Consider the following 16110-nt stretch of genomic DNA (forward strand, 5'->3'; position numbering starts at 1 on the left):
CTTGGATGAAAAAAAAAAAAAAAAGCACTTGATTTAAAAAAAAAAAACACTTGATAAAATTTCGTCTCTCATCAGTTCAGTTGGGCATGTCTTCAGGAGTCGGGTGTTCAGGCAGAGCCTGTGCTGGTGTGCTCAGTGGCAACAGAGCCACTGAGGATCTCTATTCAGGCTGTCGTAGACTACGCAACAGACGAGAAAAAAATCAGAAAAGCAGAAATATGTATTTGCAGCTAAGAGTGTAGAGCTCAAGGTCCTCAGTCCTGTCTAAAGCTGACCAGTTGGCATTGTGGCTTCCTCCCTCCTTAAAACAATACTCTACTTGGCCCTCAGGACTCCAGGCTCCTCCCTCCCACCGGCTCTGGCTGTCTTCCATGTCCCACCAGGAGTAGGAGGCCCCACCTCTGGTCTTATAAGTTTAAATACTATCGATGTGCTAAAGTCTCATTGTGGCTGTCAGCTGCCTAACGCTATTTAGAATGCATAAGGCTAATAATAGTTTGTTGAGGTGCCGCAGCATTGCCATCGCTGCAGAGCATGGTGGGCAGACCTGCCTCTGCCTCCAGTGCATTGCCTAGTCATGTCATTGCACTAAAGGATCTGCAGGGACTCCGATCTGAGCTGTCTCCATCAGTCCTTCCTTATGTTGCAGCCGCACTGGCCTTCAGAACACACCAGGCTGCATGTTGTGTAATGGAGCTTCGCCATTGCCACCACCTGGCTTACACTGGGACTGTTTTTGGGGTTTGCTCCCATTGCCACCTTCTAGAACTTCTAGAAACAATTTTCTATCCCCTTCTCTTGTCTTAATTTTTTTTCCAGCGTAGCACTAGAATGTAAAATTAAAATTTACTACCTCCCAGATTAGGGGGCAGGGTTAAATCTATTCAGTGCCATCCCCTGGCATTTTGTTGTTGCAGGTTGAAGCTGGGCAGAGATGGTCATCATCAGCAGTCTCTGTTCTCCTTATAGGTCATTAAACAGCTGATGAAAAAGGAATTCACTCTCGAGTTTTCACGCGATAGAAAATCAATGTCGGTCTATTGTACACCAAACAAACCAAGCCGGACATCCATGAGCAAGATGTTTGTGAAGGCAAGTATAAAGGTTATAGTTGACGTATTCTTTTCAGAGTAAAGATCCTGGAGAGCCAGCAAGTGAAACTGTTGATGTAAATCTGTTAACATCTCCAGGGTGCTCCTGAAGGTGTCATTGACAGGTGCACCCACATTCGAGTTGGGAGTACGAAGGTTCCCATGACCCCTGGAGTCAAACAGAAGATCATGTCTGTCATTCGGGAGTGGGGAAGTGGCAGCGACACTCTGCGGTGCCTGGCCCTGGCCACTCATGACAACCCTCTGCGAAGAGAAGAGATGCACTTGGAGGACTCTGCCAACTTCATTAAGTATGAGGTAGCTGATGGTCTCCTCCCACACCTGCAGGGCATGTGTCCAGACTCTGCTGTTTCCAGTAGGAGGTTGGGTGATCTCACCAGGGACAGGGTGTGGCAGTTGGTTTTTCCACAGGCCACACACGTCACCCCCTTAATGATTTAAGTTGTTGCTCTGAAAATAGGTAGTTAGCAATTAAATAAAAGTCTGTTGCTTTCAAGGTGGAATAATCAAGATGAGCTTAAATAAGCTTATAAATTTACTTTTTAAATTCACATAAACTTTAAAAAACATTAATGGGATTGTTTTAAAATAATTCATTGCATATTGAAAGTTGAGGGAATTTTTTCCACTTTTCTCCTCAGAAAGAGTTTAAAGAATGATTTGGTAACAAGGGTGTTTAGTGACTTTTTTCCCCCCTGTTTCTCTCATAAGAAAATAACAGGCTAGGGATATAGCTCAGTGGTAGTTAGTTCAGCCTGTGGACAACACAATTCCTGTTTTAACTCATTGTGGCTCTCTTGCTTCAGACCAATCTGACCTTCGTGGGCTGCGTGGGCATGCTAGATCCCCCCAGAATTGAAGTGGCCTCCTCTGTGAAGCTGTGCCGGCAAGCAGGAATCCGTGTTATCATGATCACAGGGGACAACAAGGGCACTGCTGTGGCCATTTGTCGCCGCATCGGCATCTTTGGCCAGGATGAGGATGTGACGGCAAAGGCTTTTACAGGCCGGGAGTTTGATGAACTCAGCCCCCCAGCCCAAAGAGACGCCTGCTTGAACGCCCGCTGCTTTGCTAGAGTGGAGCCTTCCCACAAGTCCAAGATTGTGGAGTTTCTTCAGTCCTTCGATGAAATTACAGCCATGGTGAGTGAGTGTGCACGGACAAAGGCTTCCCATGGAACAAGTCCTGCAGATCCTGATTTTGATTATTAAAATTTTAGTCACAGCTCCCTAATGTGGAATTTCTTTTGTTCTGATCTCCAGGCAATTTCTCTGAAATGCTAGCAGTTCATCAGTAGTTGGCAAGTTGTAAAATCCTAGAGTATTTAAAACCCAGGAAGGCCTTTTAAACCAGAGGGACTGTTTGGTGATATCCTTGTCTTAGTTAAGGGTCCACAGTGTTTGCATCTTGATGGGTGTAATGGCATAGTGCATGTGATCCCAGTGACTGAGAAGGCTAAAGTAGGAGGATCCAAGTTCAAGGCCAATCTCAGCAACTTAATGAGGCCCGAAGCAACTTAATAAGACCCTGTCTCAAAATAGAAAGGGCTGGGGATATAGCTCAGTGGTGTCTCTGGGTTCAATCCCTAGTACCAAAAAAAAAAAAAAAAAAAAGATGCATCTTATCAACTCAAACATGGTTTTTTGGGGGATATAATGGACCAGTGGTCTGTCACCCAGTATTGGATAACCCCACTGTAAATTAGCTTTGCTAATGACTATGCTTTCCATTTTGTTTTGTTTTTGACATGCTGGGGATTGAACCCAGGGTTGTACACATGCTAGGCAAATGTGCTGCCGCTGACATACCACCCCATCCCTTGCTGGCCTGGAACTTACCATCCTCCTACCTTAAGCCTCCCAAGTAGTTGAGATTATAGGCCTGTGCCACTATGCCAGACTTATGACTTCACTTTCTAAAGACAGTAATTTTGGTTTTGAAATTATCTCTTCCCTCCCCAATAGGTAACTACTATTTTGAAATTGGAGATTAGTAAAACTATGAAAAGCAGACATGGGAATGAGAAAATATATATGTATACATCTATATCTATATATATATATATTAATCTATAGAGTATTCAGTGTTTTTGCATGTTTTGAATTTTATAAGAAATCTGCCTTTTTCTTGAATTTTACCCATGTGGATTCATCTTGACTACCACATAAGTTGTATTTTTGGTTTTGGTGTAAATTTCAAGTTCCCATAGTTTCATTTCTCTCTGAGGTCTCTGGTAAAGTTTTCGACACCAACTTAGAGGAATTCTACAATTTTTCACCTAGAGACCTACTGATGTCCCTTTTACCTGATCAGTGAGCCTTTGCCCTGAGGTATGAATGTCACACAGCAGGTGTCCCAACCAACCATGGGTTTCCCTTTCAGACTGGTGATGGTGTGAATGATGCTCCTGCTCTAAAGAAAGCTGAGATTGGCATTGCCATGGGCTCCGGCACTGCAGTGGCTAAAACTGCCTCTGAAATGGTCCTGGCGGATGACAACTTCTCTACCATCGTCGCTGCTGTGGAAGAGGGACGGGCCATCTACAACAACATGAAGCAGTTCATTCGCTACCTCATCTCCTCGAATGTAGGGGAAGTTGTCTGGTGGGTCCAGATAAAGTTCTTTTTTCTCTAAAAGTTACCTTTAATACAAAATTGGGGTGTCATTGATGTTCTGTGGTTGCCTAAGTTTATCGCAGGTGATCCTTGCTGCTGTCTGTTGTGGGTTGCATGGAGGAGGTGAGGGGTGATGGTGCTATTTAAAGTTCCCCAAAGTCACTGAGGTCTTTGTCTTCTCTTCCTTGGGGACAGTATTTTCCTGACAGCAGCCCTTGGGTTTCCTGAGGCTTTAATTCCTGTCCAACTGCTCTGGGTCAACCTGGTGACCGATGGCTTGCCTGCCACTGCACTAGGGTTCAACCCTCCTGACCTGGACATCATGAATAAACCACCCCGGAACCCAAAGGAGCCACTTATCAGTGGGTGGCTGTTTTTCCGTTACCTGGCTATTGGCTGTGAGTATAGTTTTTATATTGATTTTTAAACAAAATACTTATGGGTCAATGTTTTGTAAATTTATCCCTTTAGAGAATCTGTTTCCTATTTCCATATTAGGGTAGCAAAAAATGAAGGGTGTCCTCTTTCAGTTCGTAGATAATTAGCACCAAGGGATGAAACTGAATCCCCACTTCCATAAGAAAGAGAAAAGGGATGACTGCACATCACCAACTCCTGGTGCAGGCAAGGCTATTGTATATAACATCTCTCTGTAGAACTCATGTTCCTGACCAGGGCTTGGTCCTCTTCCCCAGGTCATAGGTTAGGGAAGTAAGGCCCAGAAAGATGAGGCCACTTCCTTAAGATCCCATGGGAGCTGGGTGCAGTAATCCTCACAACTCAGGAGCCTGAGGCAGGAGGATCCTGAGTTCAAAGCCAGCCTCAGCAAAAGTAAGGCGCTAAGCAACTCAGTAAGACCCTGTCTTTAAATAAGATAAGGGCTGGGAATGTGGCTCAGTGGTCGAGTGCCCCTGAGTTCAATCCCTGGTACCAAAAAGCAAAAAACAAAACCTCACAGCAAGGTATTTAGTTTTAATGACACATTCAAAATTCAAAACGCACATGGGCCTAGGGAGGAGGGATTCTCAGCCATTCAGTTCTCTCCAGCCTTAACAGTTTGTCACGGACTGTTTTCTTTTCCATAGACTCCAGCAGACGAGCAGTCCCCTTTGCTTCATAAAAATGACAGCATGCTGTACTTGCCTGCATGGGGGACTTTGCTTTGCCCTCTTCCCATCTGGAGTACACGTGCAGCTGCATCTTTTTTTATTGGGGGGGGCGGGGGTTCAGGGATTGAACTCGGGGGCAGGGACACCCAACCACAGAGCACATCCTCAACCCTAGTTTTATTTTATTTAATTTAAAGACAGGGTATTACTGAGATGGTTAGTGCCTCACTTTTTTGTTGATACTGGCTTTGAACTCATGATCCTCCTGCTTCAGCCTCCTGAGCCTCTGGGATTACAGGTGTGCACCACTGTGCCTAGCTGCATCTTTCTTGTATCCAGCTGCCTTAGTGCTCCATGTGATTCTTGGGTTATGCATATGTGCACTTGTGATTTTTGGTGGATCTTACCATGAGGTTCACCTGAAGTCTGTTCTGTTGCTTCCTTGAAATGAACTCCCTGAATTCAGAGGTACCAAGAGAATGCCCCAGAGTGTGCTGGGGTCTGCTCTTCTGAGAGAGTTCCCGTGGAAAGGTTCTGCTTCTGCTAGGCCTTAATGGGACAAATAAGTCATCTACTAGACAGCATCAGATTGCCCAGAAGTTACAGTTTGACCTGGTTCCCCAGAGCTGTGGCTTTATGTAGACGACGTGCCTACAGACTTAAAGCACACACTCTTGAGAAGGTGCACTGAGTGTGGAGGTTGGAGAGCTCAGTGAGGACCTTTCCCCACAAATTCTGGAGGGAACATTGCGTAGCTCTTCTGTACAGTAAACACCATGTCCTTCCTGAACCCTGTGGTCCAGCTCCTCTGGCTGCTGGCTGCAAGCAGTTTAGAGGAGCGGCAAGAGCTCAGTATCCACGTGTATCCATGTCTTTCACTGCCGTTCTCATGGGGATTGGCCCACGCAGCATCACCTGCAGCGAGTAGTGCAGGCTGCGGCCTGGGTACCAGCATCCTGTGTGTTCCCAGGTTACGTCGGCGCTGCTACCGTGGGTGCTGCTGCCTGGTGGTTCATCGCTGCTGATGGTGGTCCAAGAGTGTCCTTCTACCAGCTGGTATTTGGTCCCCTTTCTTTGTGTACCTGCCATGTGAGGCGGTGTGGGCCCTTGGTCTTTCTCTGATTTGCGTGTGTGTTGAATCATCCTAAGGCTCAAAAGCAAACGTTTATATTTGAGATGATTCTGAGGGACCAGAGCTTCTCTGGGAGAGGGTGAACCCCTTGGCTGTTCTGGCCTTGGCGTGGGATTGGTGCCTGGACTTTAGAGAGAGATTTGGCTGCTGGATTTTGTGGGGGGTGGGGGTGGGTGATGTGTGCTGGAGATCAAACCCAGGGCCTTGGCATGCGAGGCAAGCACCTACCAACTGAGCTACATCCCCTGCCCAGCTGATTGGAATTTAATTGGACTTTTGCAGAGTCATTTCCTCCAGTGTAAGGAGGACAACCCAGACTTTGAAGGAGTGGATTGTGCAATCTTTGAGTCCCCGTACCCAATGACAATGGCGCTGTCTGTTCTAGTAACCATAGAGATGTGTAATGCTCTCAACAGGTTAGTATTTGTAGTAGCAGAAGTGAGAGCTCTGACCACTAGGGCACTAGGGCTTCTGTCATGGTCGATGGAGGATCACAGGAAAGTTCTCCCCTCCCACAGAGAAGAGAACAAGCAGCACTGGTTTTAAAAGCCTAAGCTGTTGTCACCTCCAGGAAGTAGTGGGAGTGCTCAGCCACGTGTTTCAGAGCTCTTCTTTAAAAGAAACAGGAGGCCAGAAATAGCATCAGGACATGAATGCCAGCACCCATGGGGTGGGGGGAGCGCTCGCCCTTCAGCATTAAGGCAAATCATCCAATTAGCCAGTGCCAAAAATGGAAATTTCTAAATAGCCCAAGAGTCCAGGGCAGTGAAGACGGCTGTGAGCCTGCAGAGATAGGATCTGCTGTCCCTAAGCCTAGGTATAAAATTGGCAGTTTGTCCTACATCTGAATGTTGTCTTCTTTGACTTTACCACAATGGAAACTTGTCCCTAGAATCAGGTCAAAGGCTGACACCAAGGTAGCATCCACCTTACTGAAGTGTAGTTGGGTGTGGTGTCTGGATGCCACTGACACACACCTTTGCCTCTTTGGTGAGTTCACCTCCCTGTTCTCATTCTTCAGTTTGTCTGAAAACCAGTCCTTGCTGAGGATGCCCCCTTGGGAGAACATCTGGCTTGTGGGCTCCATCTGCCTGTCTATGTCACTCCACTTCCTGATCCTCTATGTGGAACCCCTGCCAGTAAGTGATTGTGGGACCCCAGGCTGGTGGCTGGCACCCTGTCTGGCAAGTTTGAAGTTTGACGAGGCTGCTTCGTTTCAGCTTATCTTCCAGATCACACCGCTGAATCTCACCCAGTGGCTGATGGTGCTGAAAATCTCCTTGCCTGTGATTCTCATGGATGAGACACTCAAGTTTGTGGCCCGTAACTACCTGGAACCTGGTAAAGAGTGTGTGCAACCTACCACCAAATCCTGCTCGTTCTCGGCATGCACCGATGGGATTTCCTGGCCGTTCGTGCTGCTCATAATGCCCCTGGTGGTCTGGGTCTATAGCACAGACACTAACTTTAGTGATATGTTCTGGTCTTGACTGACAGCTCTACATACAGAAGATGTTTAACTTAATCAATTTTTTATTGTTTAAAGCAACTGTCTGTTTCTGCTGAATTTTCACATGAACATATTGGCTGGTGAAGGAGGTTTCATACTCTAGATTTTTGTTTTGCTTTTTCTGACTCCAGTGGGGCAAGATTTTCCTTTTTTTATACACATAATTAAAGTGTCCATTGACATGTACAGAGAACTAACACTATTTTATGCAAATATTTTTTTGTAGATGAAAAAGCATGTACAGTGTTCTGTTTAATACTCATCCTTGTATAAAAATAGTTGAGCCAGCAGACATTGTCAGCAAATTAATTGGCAGCAGACTTTAGGAAACGAATGTGTGTTTTTAAAAAAAAAAAAAAAAAAACCAACTAAATAGCATGTGTTGTGTTTTTTGCATGATTACCTGGATTTAATTTGATATCAGTCTAATTTTTATTCATAAGCCAATTTTTCTGCACTGAGCAGAGTCCTGCTACCTCAGTCAGTATTTTTTGGTTTGCCACTTCCCGCACCTTCTCCATTCACCCCCACCCTGCCCCATCCCCCGCCCCGCTCGGCTTCTTCTGTAGGGTCTTGATGGTTCTGTTTACATCAGTCTTCATGAGAGGTATGCCTGTCTCGCTTGTGCAGAAAACATTGTTCCAGATTCAATCAACTGGGTTTATGTCCCTTCACATAGTTTTTAAAGTTATTTATTTAAATGTCTAATGTATTTTATTGTAACGGACATTGTTTTGCCAACATTGCCTAGATCTCAATGGCACTTCACAATCTAGTTCAAAAGAGAAAAATAAAACATTTTAAATGGACAGAAAATAACTGTCTTGTTCTTAACTCTTTAAGTTGTTCCCCTCGAACTATCTGATAGTCTACCTTCCTCTGAAGTTCTTAGCACAGAACCTCGGTTTGGCATGCTTGAGGGAAAGTGGGGTCCTGTTCTGCTGCATAGGTAGTTGGGGAATTTATTTTTTGATGTATAGGCACAAGTTGTCATCTAATATACATTTTATGCAAGTCTCTGCTGGCCTCATTTAAGGAACATAGGGCAAGCGTGTGTGTGTGTGCGCGCGCGTGTGTGTGTGTGTGTTTTGTAAAATCTGTAAATAGCACATGACCAAATGAACATATTGTATAGAACTATTTTTATTTGAATGTGGCACTAATCACCACCATTACTCTGACCAATGTTTGAGCATGTTCGAGATCAGTCTGACCAACAGTGTATGAGTCATTAACAGTCCTAACTGTGATGTTTTCCTCCAATGCCTTCCAACATCCATCAACTAACGTGAGTATTTTCTTCTCTGGAACTTGGATGCTTTAGCCTAAAGGTGACTGACTGCCACCAAACTACTATTGAGGTAGTCCTCGATAGTGTGCTGCATGGCAGCTCCCACCTGGCGGGTACAGGAGCTGCCAGGGGCACAGGAGACTTAGGTGCAGTACCAGCTGACTATAGAGGTGACATGAATGCCACATGCTGCTTAGATCAGGGCTCCCATAAGGTGCAGGGAGGGCCTGCACCAGCCAGAATGGGGTGTGATGAGCCAGGCACAGTGGCACACACTTGTAATCCCGGCTGCTCAGGAGGTGGAGGCAGGAGGATCACAAGTTCCAGGCCAGCCTCAGCAACTTGGTGAAAACCTGTCTCAAAATAAAACAGGACTGGGGGGATGTGGCCCAGTGGTAGAGTGACTGGGTCTAATCCCCTATATCTAGAAATTAAAATTTTAACTAAAAAGATGTGAGGGGGCTTTGGGTCTTTATCAGCTGCAGGAAGTTACCCCCGAACGTGCTCCTTGTTCGTTGAAAGCAGACGCTGGCAGCATGGCGACTGACAGAGTGAACAGGGCGTCAGTAGGTCTGTCTTAAGTAGGCCACCTTCTCTTGCCTATCTGGGTCACATCCTTTGTGGCTAAGCTTGTCTTAGCTCCAAGGGTGTGTTCATGCAGTTGCAGGCCCGGCTCTGCTCAGTCCGGCAGGCCTGACCATTAGCCAGAGTGAGGAGGCCTGTGGCAGCTTCCCCTTCCTGTGAGACCCTGACTCCTCTCAAGAAGGTCCTCGGGTTCTGGTCACTGACGTGGCCAGAGGTGATGCAGATGGAGTTGAGAGAATGTGTAGGTGTCGAGCAGAAGGTGCCGGGTTCAGAGGCCCACCTGTGTGGACATTCTAAAAGCACCGTCCCCGTCAGGCACACCAGAGGCTTTCAGAGCTGCTTACAGGGAGCTGTGACTCTCAGGAGCCAAGGCAGGTTTGCCCACCAGAGAATGTTGGGGAAAAGTTTTGCCATTTTGGACATTATGAATGACAAAGGATTCAAGTAAATCAAGTGAAAGGGTGGCGTCTGACCTGCAGATCCAAACAGGACATCACAGAGTTTGCTGGGTGGTACGCTGTGCAGTGGAAACCAAACAACCAAATAGTCAACTTTTCCTTGATTTAGCAGACTTGACCCAAACAAGTTGAGTGGTGTGGGCTACCATAGGAGCCACAGATACCCCAGGCTGTGCTGGGCTAGCCATTGCCTTGTGGTTTCAGCTTCAAGCACCTCCTGGCTCTCAGCTGAACTAAAAAGACCAGGGCATCACCATGACCACGGGCACATGCCCTCCTCAGGTCTCTGCTGGTGCCCTGCCCTGTCTTCACCCAGCACCCTCACAAGGGAAAGTAGTAAGTGGACGGCAGTGTCCTTGTAAGCTCCCGTGCTCCTGGGGTCAGCTCTTGCCCAAAACCTGACTCTACATTCTTTTTGGAGCACCAGTGGGTTGCTGGCCCTGTTCCCAAAAGATGAGCATCTCACAGGTGCCCTCAACAGGTGCCAGTCCAGCTGCTCATTCTCAAAGATGCAGACAGGCCATTCCAGAGGAAACTGTCGAGAGCCAGGGGAACCTGAGTAGCCTCTTCAGTGGCTGAAGGAGGTGGCCAGACCTCAGGAGTGTCTGCCCATAGCCCAGGCACATGGTGTCCAGAAGTCATGGTCACCCAGATCTTGTCAGTACCAACACCCTGAAGCCCACAAGGAGGGAAGTCTGGGGATTTTACCGAGGGACTGGTGATAAGCAGCCAAGGCACAACAGCGTATTTCAGCACTGGCAGAGCTGGGCCCCAGCTCTGGCCACCCTTGGGAGGGAGGGAGGGCAGGGCCGGGCGGGAAGGCCTCATGTTGCTGTCGCATGGCTCACCCCCTCCATCTGCCTCACCTCTGCATGGCTGACCAAGACCTTTCTCTGGCCTGTCTCACTGCTTTCACACCTGACATGGTTTAAGTTTCTGCCTCATAGGATTCATTCTGAGTCAGGTGTCCTTTGCTGTATAGGCAGATGACACAAGGGCACTGTCATTGAGCCAGTGCTTTTAGATGTGACCCAGTGTGGGCAGTGCCTTGGGGACAGTTTATCAGAAAAGCTGTTCTTGAAATAATGGAGATAAGGTTGTCACTATAGGTCTCTCAGGTAGTTGTTCTAACATTTCCTCATGTTTCATGAAGCTGATTTCCTCTCTCTTTCCTTTTCAGCAATACTGGAGTAACCGCTTCCTAAACCATTTTGCAGAAATGTAAGGGTGTTCGGTTGCGTGCATGTGCGTCTTTAGCAACACATCTACCAGCCCTCTGCATGATTGATGTTGGGGAAAAAGAAAAGTAGAAAAAGTTCCCAACTCGTGTGTGATGTGGAGGAAATGTGTATTACCAGTGGGGTTTTTAGCTTTTAAATCAAAATAATGTAAATGTACAATTTAGCCTAATCAGAAAGCCTCTTCAGAGAAGTTTGGTTTCTTTGCTGCAAGAACAGTGAGGTTCTGAAAACCTTATCTAACAACTTAGAAGCAATCAGCCAAGTCTCCACATTTCTCTGTGCAAAATGTCATAGCTTATATAAATGTACAATATTAAATTATGATGCATGCCTTCAGTTGTAAGTAGCCAGATTTCTCTACAGTGACCTTGAAAATGCTACTTTTTAATTGGCCCTGTACAGTTTGCTTATTTATAAATTCATTAAAAACACTACAGGTATTGAATGGTTAAAATGTAGGCCTCCAGTTCATAACTTCAGTTATTTTTGAGTGTGCAGAAAGTTGTTTCACACTGTATTAAATGTAACTTATTTAATGAAATCAGAAGCAGTAGACAGATGTTGGTGCAATACAAATATTGTGATGCATTTACCTTAATAAAATGCTAAGCGTCAGTTTATCCCAACGCATGTTTGACTAGACTGTAAATAGAGATCAGTTTGCTTCACTCTGTGCTATAACAACAAGCGTTGCACAGACATGGTTTCAGGTAAATAAATCTATTCTACATTAAATTCTCAGTGTGGTATTGGTGTTCTGTAGGAGGGCGGAGACGGGCATCCAGGCCTTGTGTGGACACAGGGGCCGGAACTACTTGGACTTGGCTTTGTAGGCAGGCTAGCAGAGCAGAAGGTCCATGTGTATGAAGTATTTCTGTAAGAGAGAGGCAGGCTCTGGCTCTTGCTCTACAAGGGCCTGAAAACCAAGTGTGCCTCACAGAAACAGGCCTCACTTCAGTTATTTTTGAGTGTGCAGAAAGCTGTTTCACACTGTATTAAATGTAACTTATTTAATGAAATCAGAAGCAATAGACAGACAGATGTTGGTGCAATACAAATATTGTGATGCATTTATCTTAATAAAATGTTCAGCGTCAGTTTATTCCAACGCATGTTAAAGCCCTGGGTTAAATCCCTAGTGTGAAAGCTGAGCCAGGCACGATGGTGTGCAGCTGTAATCCCAGCAACTGGGAAGACAAGTTCAAGGTGAGCCTCAGCAATTTAGTGAGAACCTAAACAACTTAGTTAGACCCTGTCTCAAAAAGGGATGGGGATGTGGCTCACTCAGTGTGTAGCTCAGTGTAAAGTGCCCATGGGTTCAATCCCTAGTACCAAGAAGAAAGAGCTAAGACCCAACATTTCAGCCACCTGGAAAAGTCTGCAGACTGGAGCCACCAAATGCAAAATGTGAGATGTCACATTACCTCCTGTTGACTGACTAGAAATCTAGAGACAAAGTGTGACCAGAAATGCTATTGGAATTCATCAATTTAATAATTAGTTGGAGCCAGGGGTATTAGCTCAGTTGGTAGAGTGCTTGCCTTGCATGCAGAAGGCCCTGGGTTCAATCTCCAGCACCAGAAAAAAATAAAATAATTAGTGCTTATATGCCAGGGGGGTTTGGGGTAGGGCTCTTTCTAATTCCCTTTTATCATTTGGAAAATAGTAGGACCAGGCATGGTGGTGCACATCTATAACCCCAGCTATTCAGGAGGCTGAGGCTGAAGAATCTCAAGTTTTGAGGCCAGCCTGTGTATAAGGAAACCCTGTCTCAAAAAGGGTTGGGGGTGGGCTGGGGATGTGGCTCAAGCGGTAGTGCACTCGCCTGGCATGCGTGCGGCCCGGGTTCGATCCTCAGCACCATATACAAATAAAGATGTGTCCGCCGAAAACTAAAAAATTTTTTTTTAAAAAAAAAAGGAGGGGTTGGGGGCATAGCTCAGTGGTAGAGAACTTGCCCAGCATATGTGAAGCCCTGGGTTAAATCCCTAGTACTCCCGCCCCTGCCCCACAAAAGGACATAAGGACATAAATTAAAAATGTATACATATAAGAGAGAGAGAATTTTAATATTTATTTTTTAGTTATAAACGGACACAACATCTTTGTATGTGGTGCTGAGGATTGAACCCACGCCGCACGCATGCCAGGCGAGCGCGCTACCGCTTGAGCCACATCCCCAGCCCCATATACATATAATTCTTGCAGGTGTACTGATAAAGGAAAACATTTGATAAAATTTGACATTCATAATTATCATTTATTAGAACAACCTGGGGTTGGGGTTGTGACTCAGTGGTAAAGTGCTTGCCTGGCATGTATGAGGCACTGGGTTCAATCCCTAGCACCACATTTTAAAATGAAAAACACTGAAACATTTGGAAGTGTCCAACCACCATTCTAGAGATAAATGTCTCAAAAATGAATAAAAGCAACCAAGGGTTCTGTTGGATAAATGGAAATATCCTAGAAACTCAGAGGAGCTGATGCCTCAGTGTGAGTGGGAAAGGTAATGGTGCATATAAGAAAAGACTAAACCCTCAAAAGAGAAGTAGTTAGATGGCCTAAGGGAACACTTGGCTAGCTTATAGGTGTGGAATGATGTTCTACTCCACAGTCAAAAGTCACAAGATAGTTGCCCATCGACTGAAAAATTCAGGTCTGCTAGTACCAAGGCCATGGTGCATACAGCATCCTGAGGTGGCTGCTGGGACTGAACAGTGACAGCCACTGTAGAGAATAGCCGGGTATTAGGCACGGACTCATCTGGGCCACACAGCACAGCATTTGCAGAGGGAGATCAGCAACAGCAGGAGAGGTAAGTGAGCAGCTCTCCATGACAGTGGGTCAGCTCTCTGTGCAGGGGCCACACCTGCAATCCCAGTTACTGGGGAGGCTGAGGCAGAAGGATGGCAAGTTTGATGCCAGCCTCAGCAACTTAGATCCTTTCTAAAAATAAAATGGATAAGTACTGAAGCACCCAAGTTCAATCCCCATAACTGGGAGGGGGGAACACAAAAACGTCCCCAGGTGCATGTCTGCAGGATGGACCCTCGGGCTCTCCTGGTTCCCCCTGAGTCCGAGGACACCACCGTTCTCCAGTGAGAAGCTCGGATTCCAGGAGCAACACAACCGTGCCCTGGGAACACTGTAGTGCTGCCCTGGGGCCACTCCAGAGGGACCTGGGAGCCAACCAAGAAAGCTCCTGAGAGCCAAAGGTGGAACCACCTGGCCGCAAAAGAAAGCCCTTTGGAGCTCAGCCCTGACTGCAAGCGCCCTGGGGAAACAGAGGGAGCCACCGAGGTCGGTCACTCCCACCGCCCTCAAGGAGGCACTAACCCGCCCTTATGGCTGTGCAGTGTCTTCCTCCCAAAAAGCACATGCAGTGTGGACGGGGAGAAGCGGCTTCACAGTGGAGACAGGCGGGCAGCACCCAGCTGTCGTCCGAGCAGACGCCTGGGGTCTGAAGAGCACAGCCCCGCTGTGGCCGCCTCCCCAACACGACCCTGCATGGCCACCAGGAAAACAGCTGACAATCCCCCAAGAACCCCCTGAGCAATCAGTGCCAAACAGAGGGGTGCGAGGAGAGGACAGCCACTGATGTGGCCCAGGCACCCAGCAAAGCAAAAGTGCAATGGCCGGTGGGACAAGGGACAGGGAGGCCCAGGAGCTGTCCAGTGAGGTCCCGAGGCTGTCTCTCCCTCCTGGCAGACAGCAGCAGGGCGACCACTCTGGCCCCCAGCACAGCCTCTGGCCCTGTCCTGAGAATAACTCCTGAACCCAAAGCGCCCAGGCCTTGGAGGGCTTCACTCCCCGGGGTAAGGCTTCGCCCAAGCCCACGGGCAGGTCCGGTCGGTCCCCTGTCGGATGGCCGAGGGGAGGCTGCTGAAGGGGGGGTGGCCTGGCCGAGTCAGGGCTTGCGGGGACAACCGCCCCTGGAAGGCCCAGGAAAGGCCCTCCTGCCCGCTGAATCCTGATGGGAATTTGCCCAAAGAAGGAGAAGGGCGGGAGCATAGGGAGGCCGCCGGAGGCCGGCTCTAAACAGGCCCCAGTGCCAGGCGGCCAGAGGCCTGAGTCAGACCACCGGAGCCAGACACCCGGCGGCCCTGGAGCCCGCGAGCCGAGGAAGGGCCCAGTGCAGAGACAGAGAGCACGGCCAGCCTGACACTGTCACCATGACCACAATCCTGAGAAGAGCCATTTAGAGGTGGCTGTTGGAAAGCAGAGGTCCCCTTCATCCTCAGCCACCTCCATGGCTTGGGCCCAAGGGAGGCAGAACATTGTGGCAGAAAGGGGCAGCCGGAGCCGGGAGATGGAGGGAGAGCAGAGCAGTCGGGGACAAGAGCTCCAGGGCCACCCCACTGCCCACAGCCACAGCCCCACGTTAATCCACCTTCTCAGATCTAACCTTCTCCCCTCTGGACGTGGCTGCGTAGCCCAGTGAATTCGTGAGTTTCTGGGGGGACATCTCATATCCAAACCCTAACAGCTCAGGGCCAGAGACCCCGGACAAACGAAAACAGCCCATGGTCCCTCAGCTTGTTCATGGTGTGAAGGGCCACTGCGCTCCAGCTGAGGCAGAGGGTGACAATTAGGCAAAAGGGTGGGGCATGGCCCCAGTGCAGCTCAGGAGACCAGCTCAGAGCTGGAGCACACCTGGGGGCGTCGCTCACACCTGTCACTGTAGAGTGGTGCGACAGCACCCACAAGCACCTCCCACACACAAGACAGGAATGTCCCAGCAAGGAACGTGACCTCTGCATAGCCTGGGAAAACCATGTCAAAACGTCCCTAACAGCACAGCCCGTGACAATCACAAGCCAGACTGGAAACGAGTGTCTGGCAGTAGCAGAGGGGCTACAGCAATGATCCCACCCACAGATGGGACCCCAAAGCTCGGTCACAACAAACATCTCTCACGCAGAGAGCTGCCATGTGACCAGCGGGGCAAGAGCACAGGCTGTTTTCCCAGAGAAGCCAGAGCCCAGCCCACTCCAGGGAGGACATGGGAAGCACGTGTTCCTGTGACTCTCACCAGTCTCTGCGTCTTTGTGACC

General features: G+C 48.0%; 1 protein-coding gene across 2 annotated transcripts in view; it reads left to right on the top strand.

The window, feature by feature from the left end:
* Window positions 1-11788, top strand: part of Atp2a2 (ATPase sarcoplasmic/endoplasmic reticulum Ca2+ transporting 2) — a 56307-nt gene extending 44519 nt beyond the window's left edge. Inside the window, exons 12-21 of one of the 2 annotated variants that reach the window (XR_009226915.1) lie at window positions 970-1092; window positions 1191-1409; window positions 1919-2254; window positions 3495-3715; window positions 3923-4125; window positions 5807-5892; window positions 6251-6384; window positions 6990-7107; window positions 7189-8766; window positions 10993-11788. Coding sequence is in view for 1 of the 2 variants with exons in the window: in XM_046446156.2 (XP_046302112.1) it covers window positions 970-1092; window positions 1191-1409; window positions 1919-2254; window positions 3495-3715; window positions 3923-4125; window positions 5807-5892; window positions 6251-6384; window positions 6990-7107; window positions 7189-7309; window positions 10993-11006 (1575 nt within the window). In the remaining variant the exon portion in view is untranslated. The remainder of the gene's footprint in view (window positions 1-969; window positions 1093-1190; window positions 1410-1918; window positions 2255-3494; window positions 3716-3922; window positions 4126-5806; window positions 5893-6250; window positions 6385-6989; window positions 7108-7188; window positions 8767-10992) is intronic. The other variant, XM_046446156.2, reaches the window with a different exon arrangement.
* The last annotated feature ends 4322 nt before the right edge of the window (window positions 11789-16110 follow it).

This window comes from Marmota monax, unplaced genomic scaffold (genome assembly GCF_021218885.2).
Source record: "Marmota monax isolate L192 unplaced genomic scaffold, Marmota_monax_Labrador192_F-V1.1 WCK01_AAM20220418_F8-fsc00092, whole genome shotgun sequence".
Taxonomy (NCBI): domain Eukaryota; kingdom Metazoa; phylum Chordata; class Mammalia; order Rodentia; family Sciuridae; genus Marmota; species Marmota monax.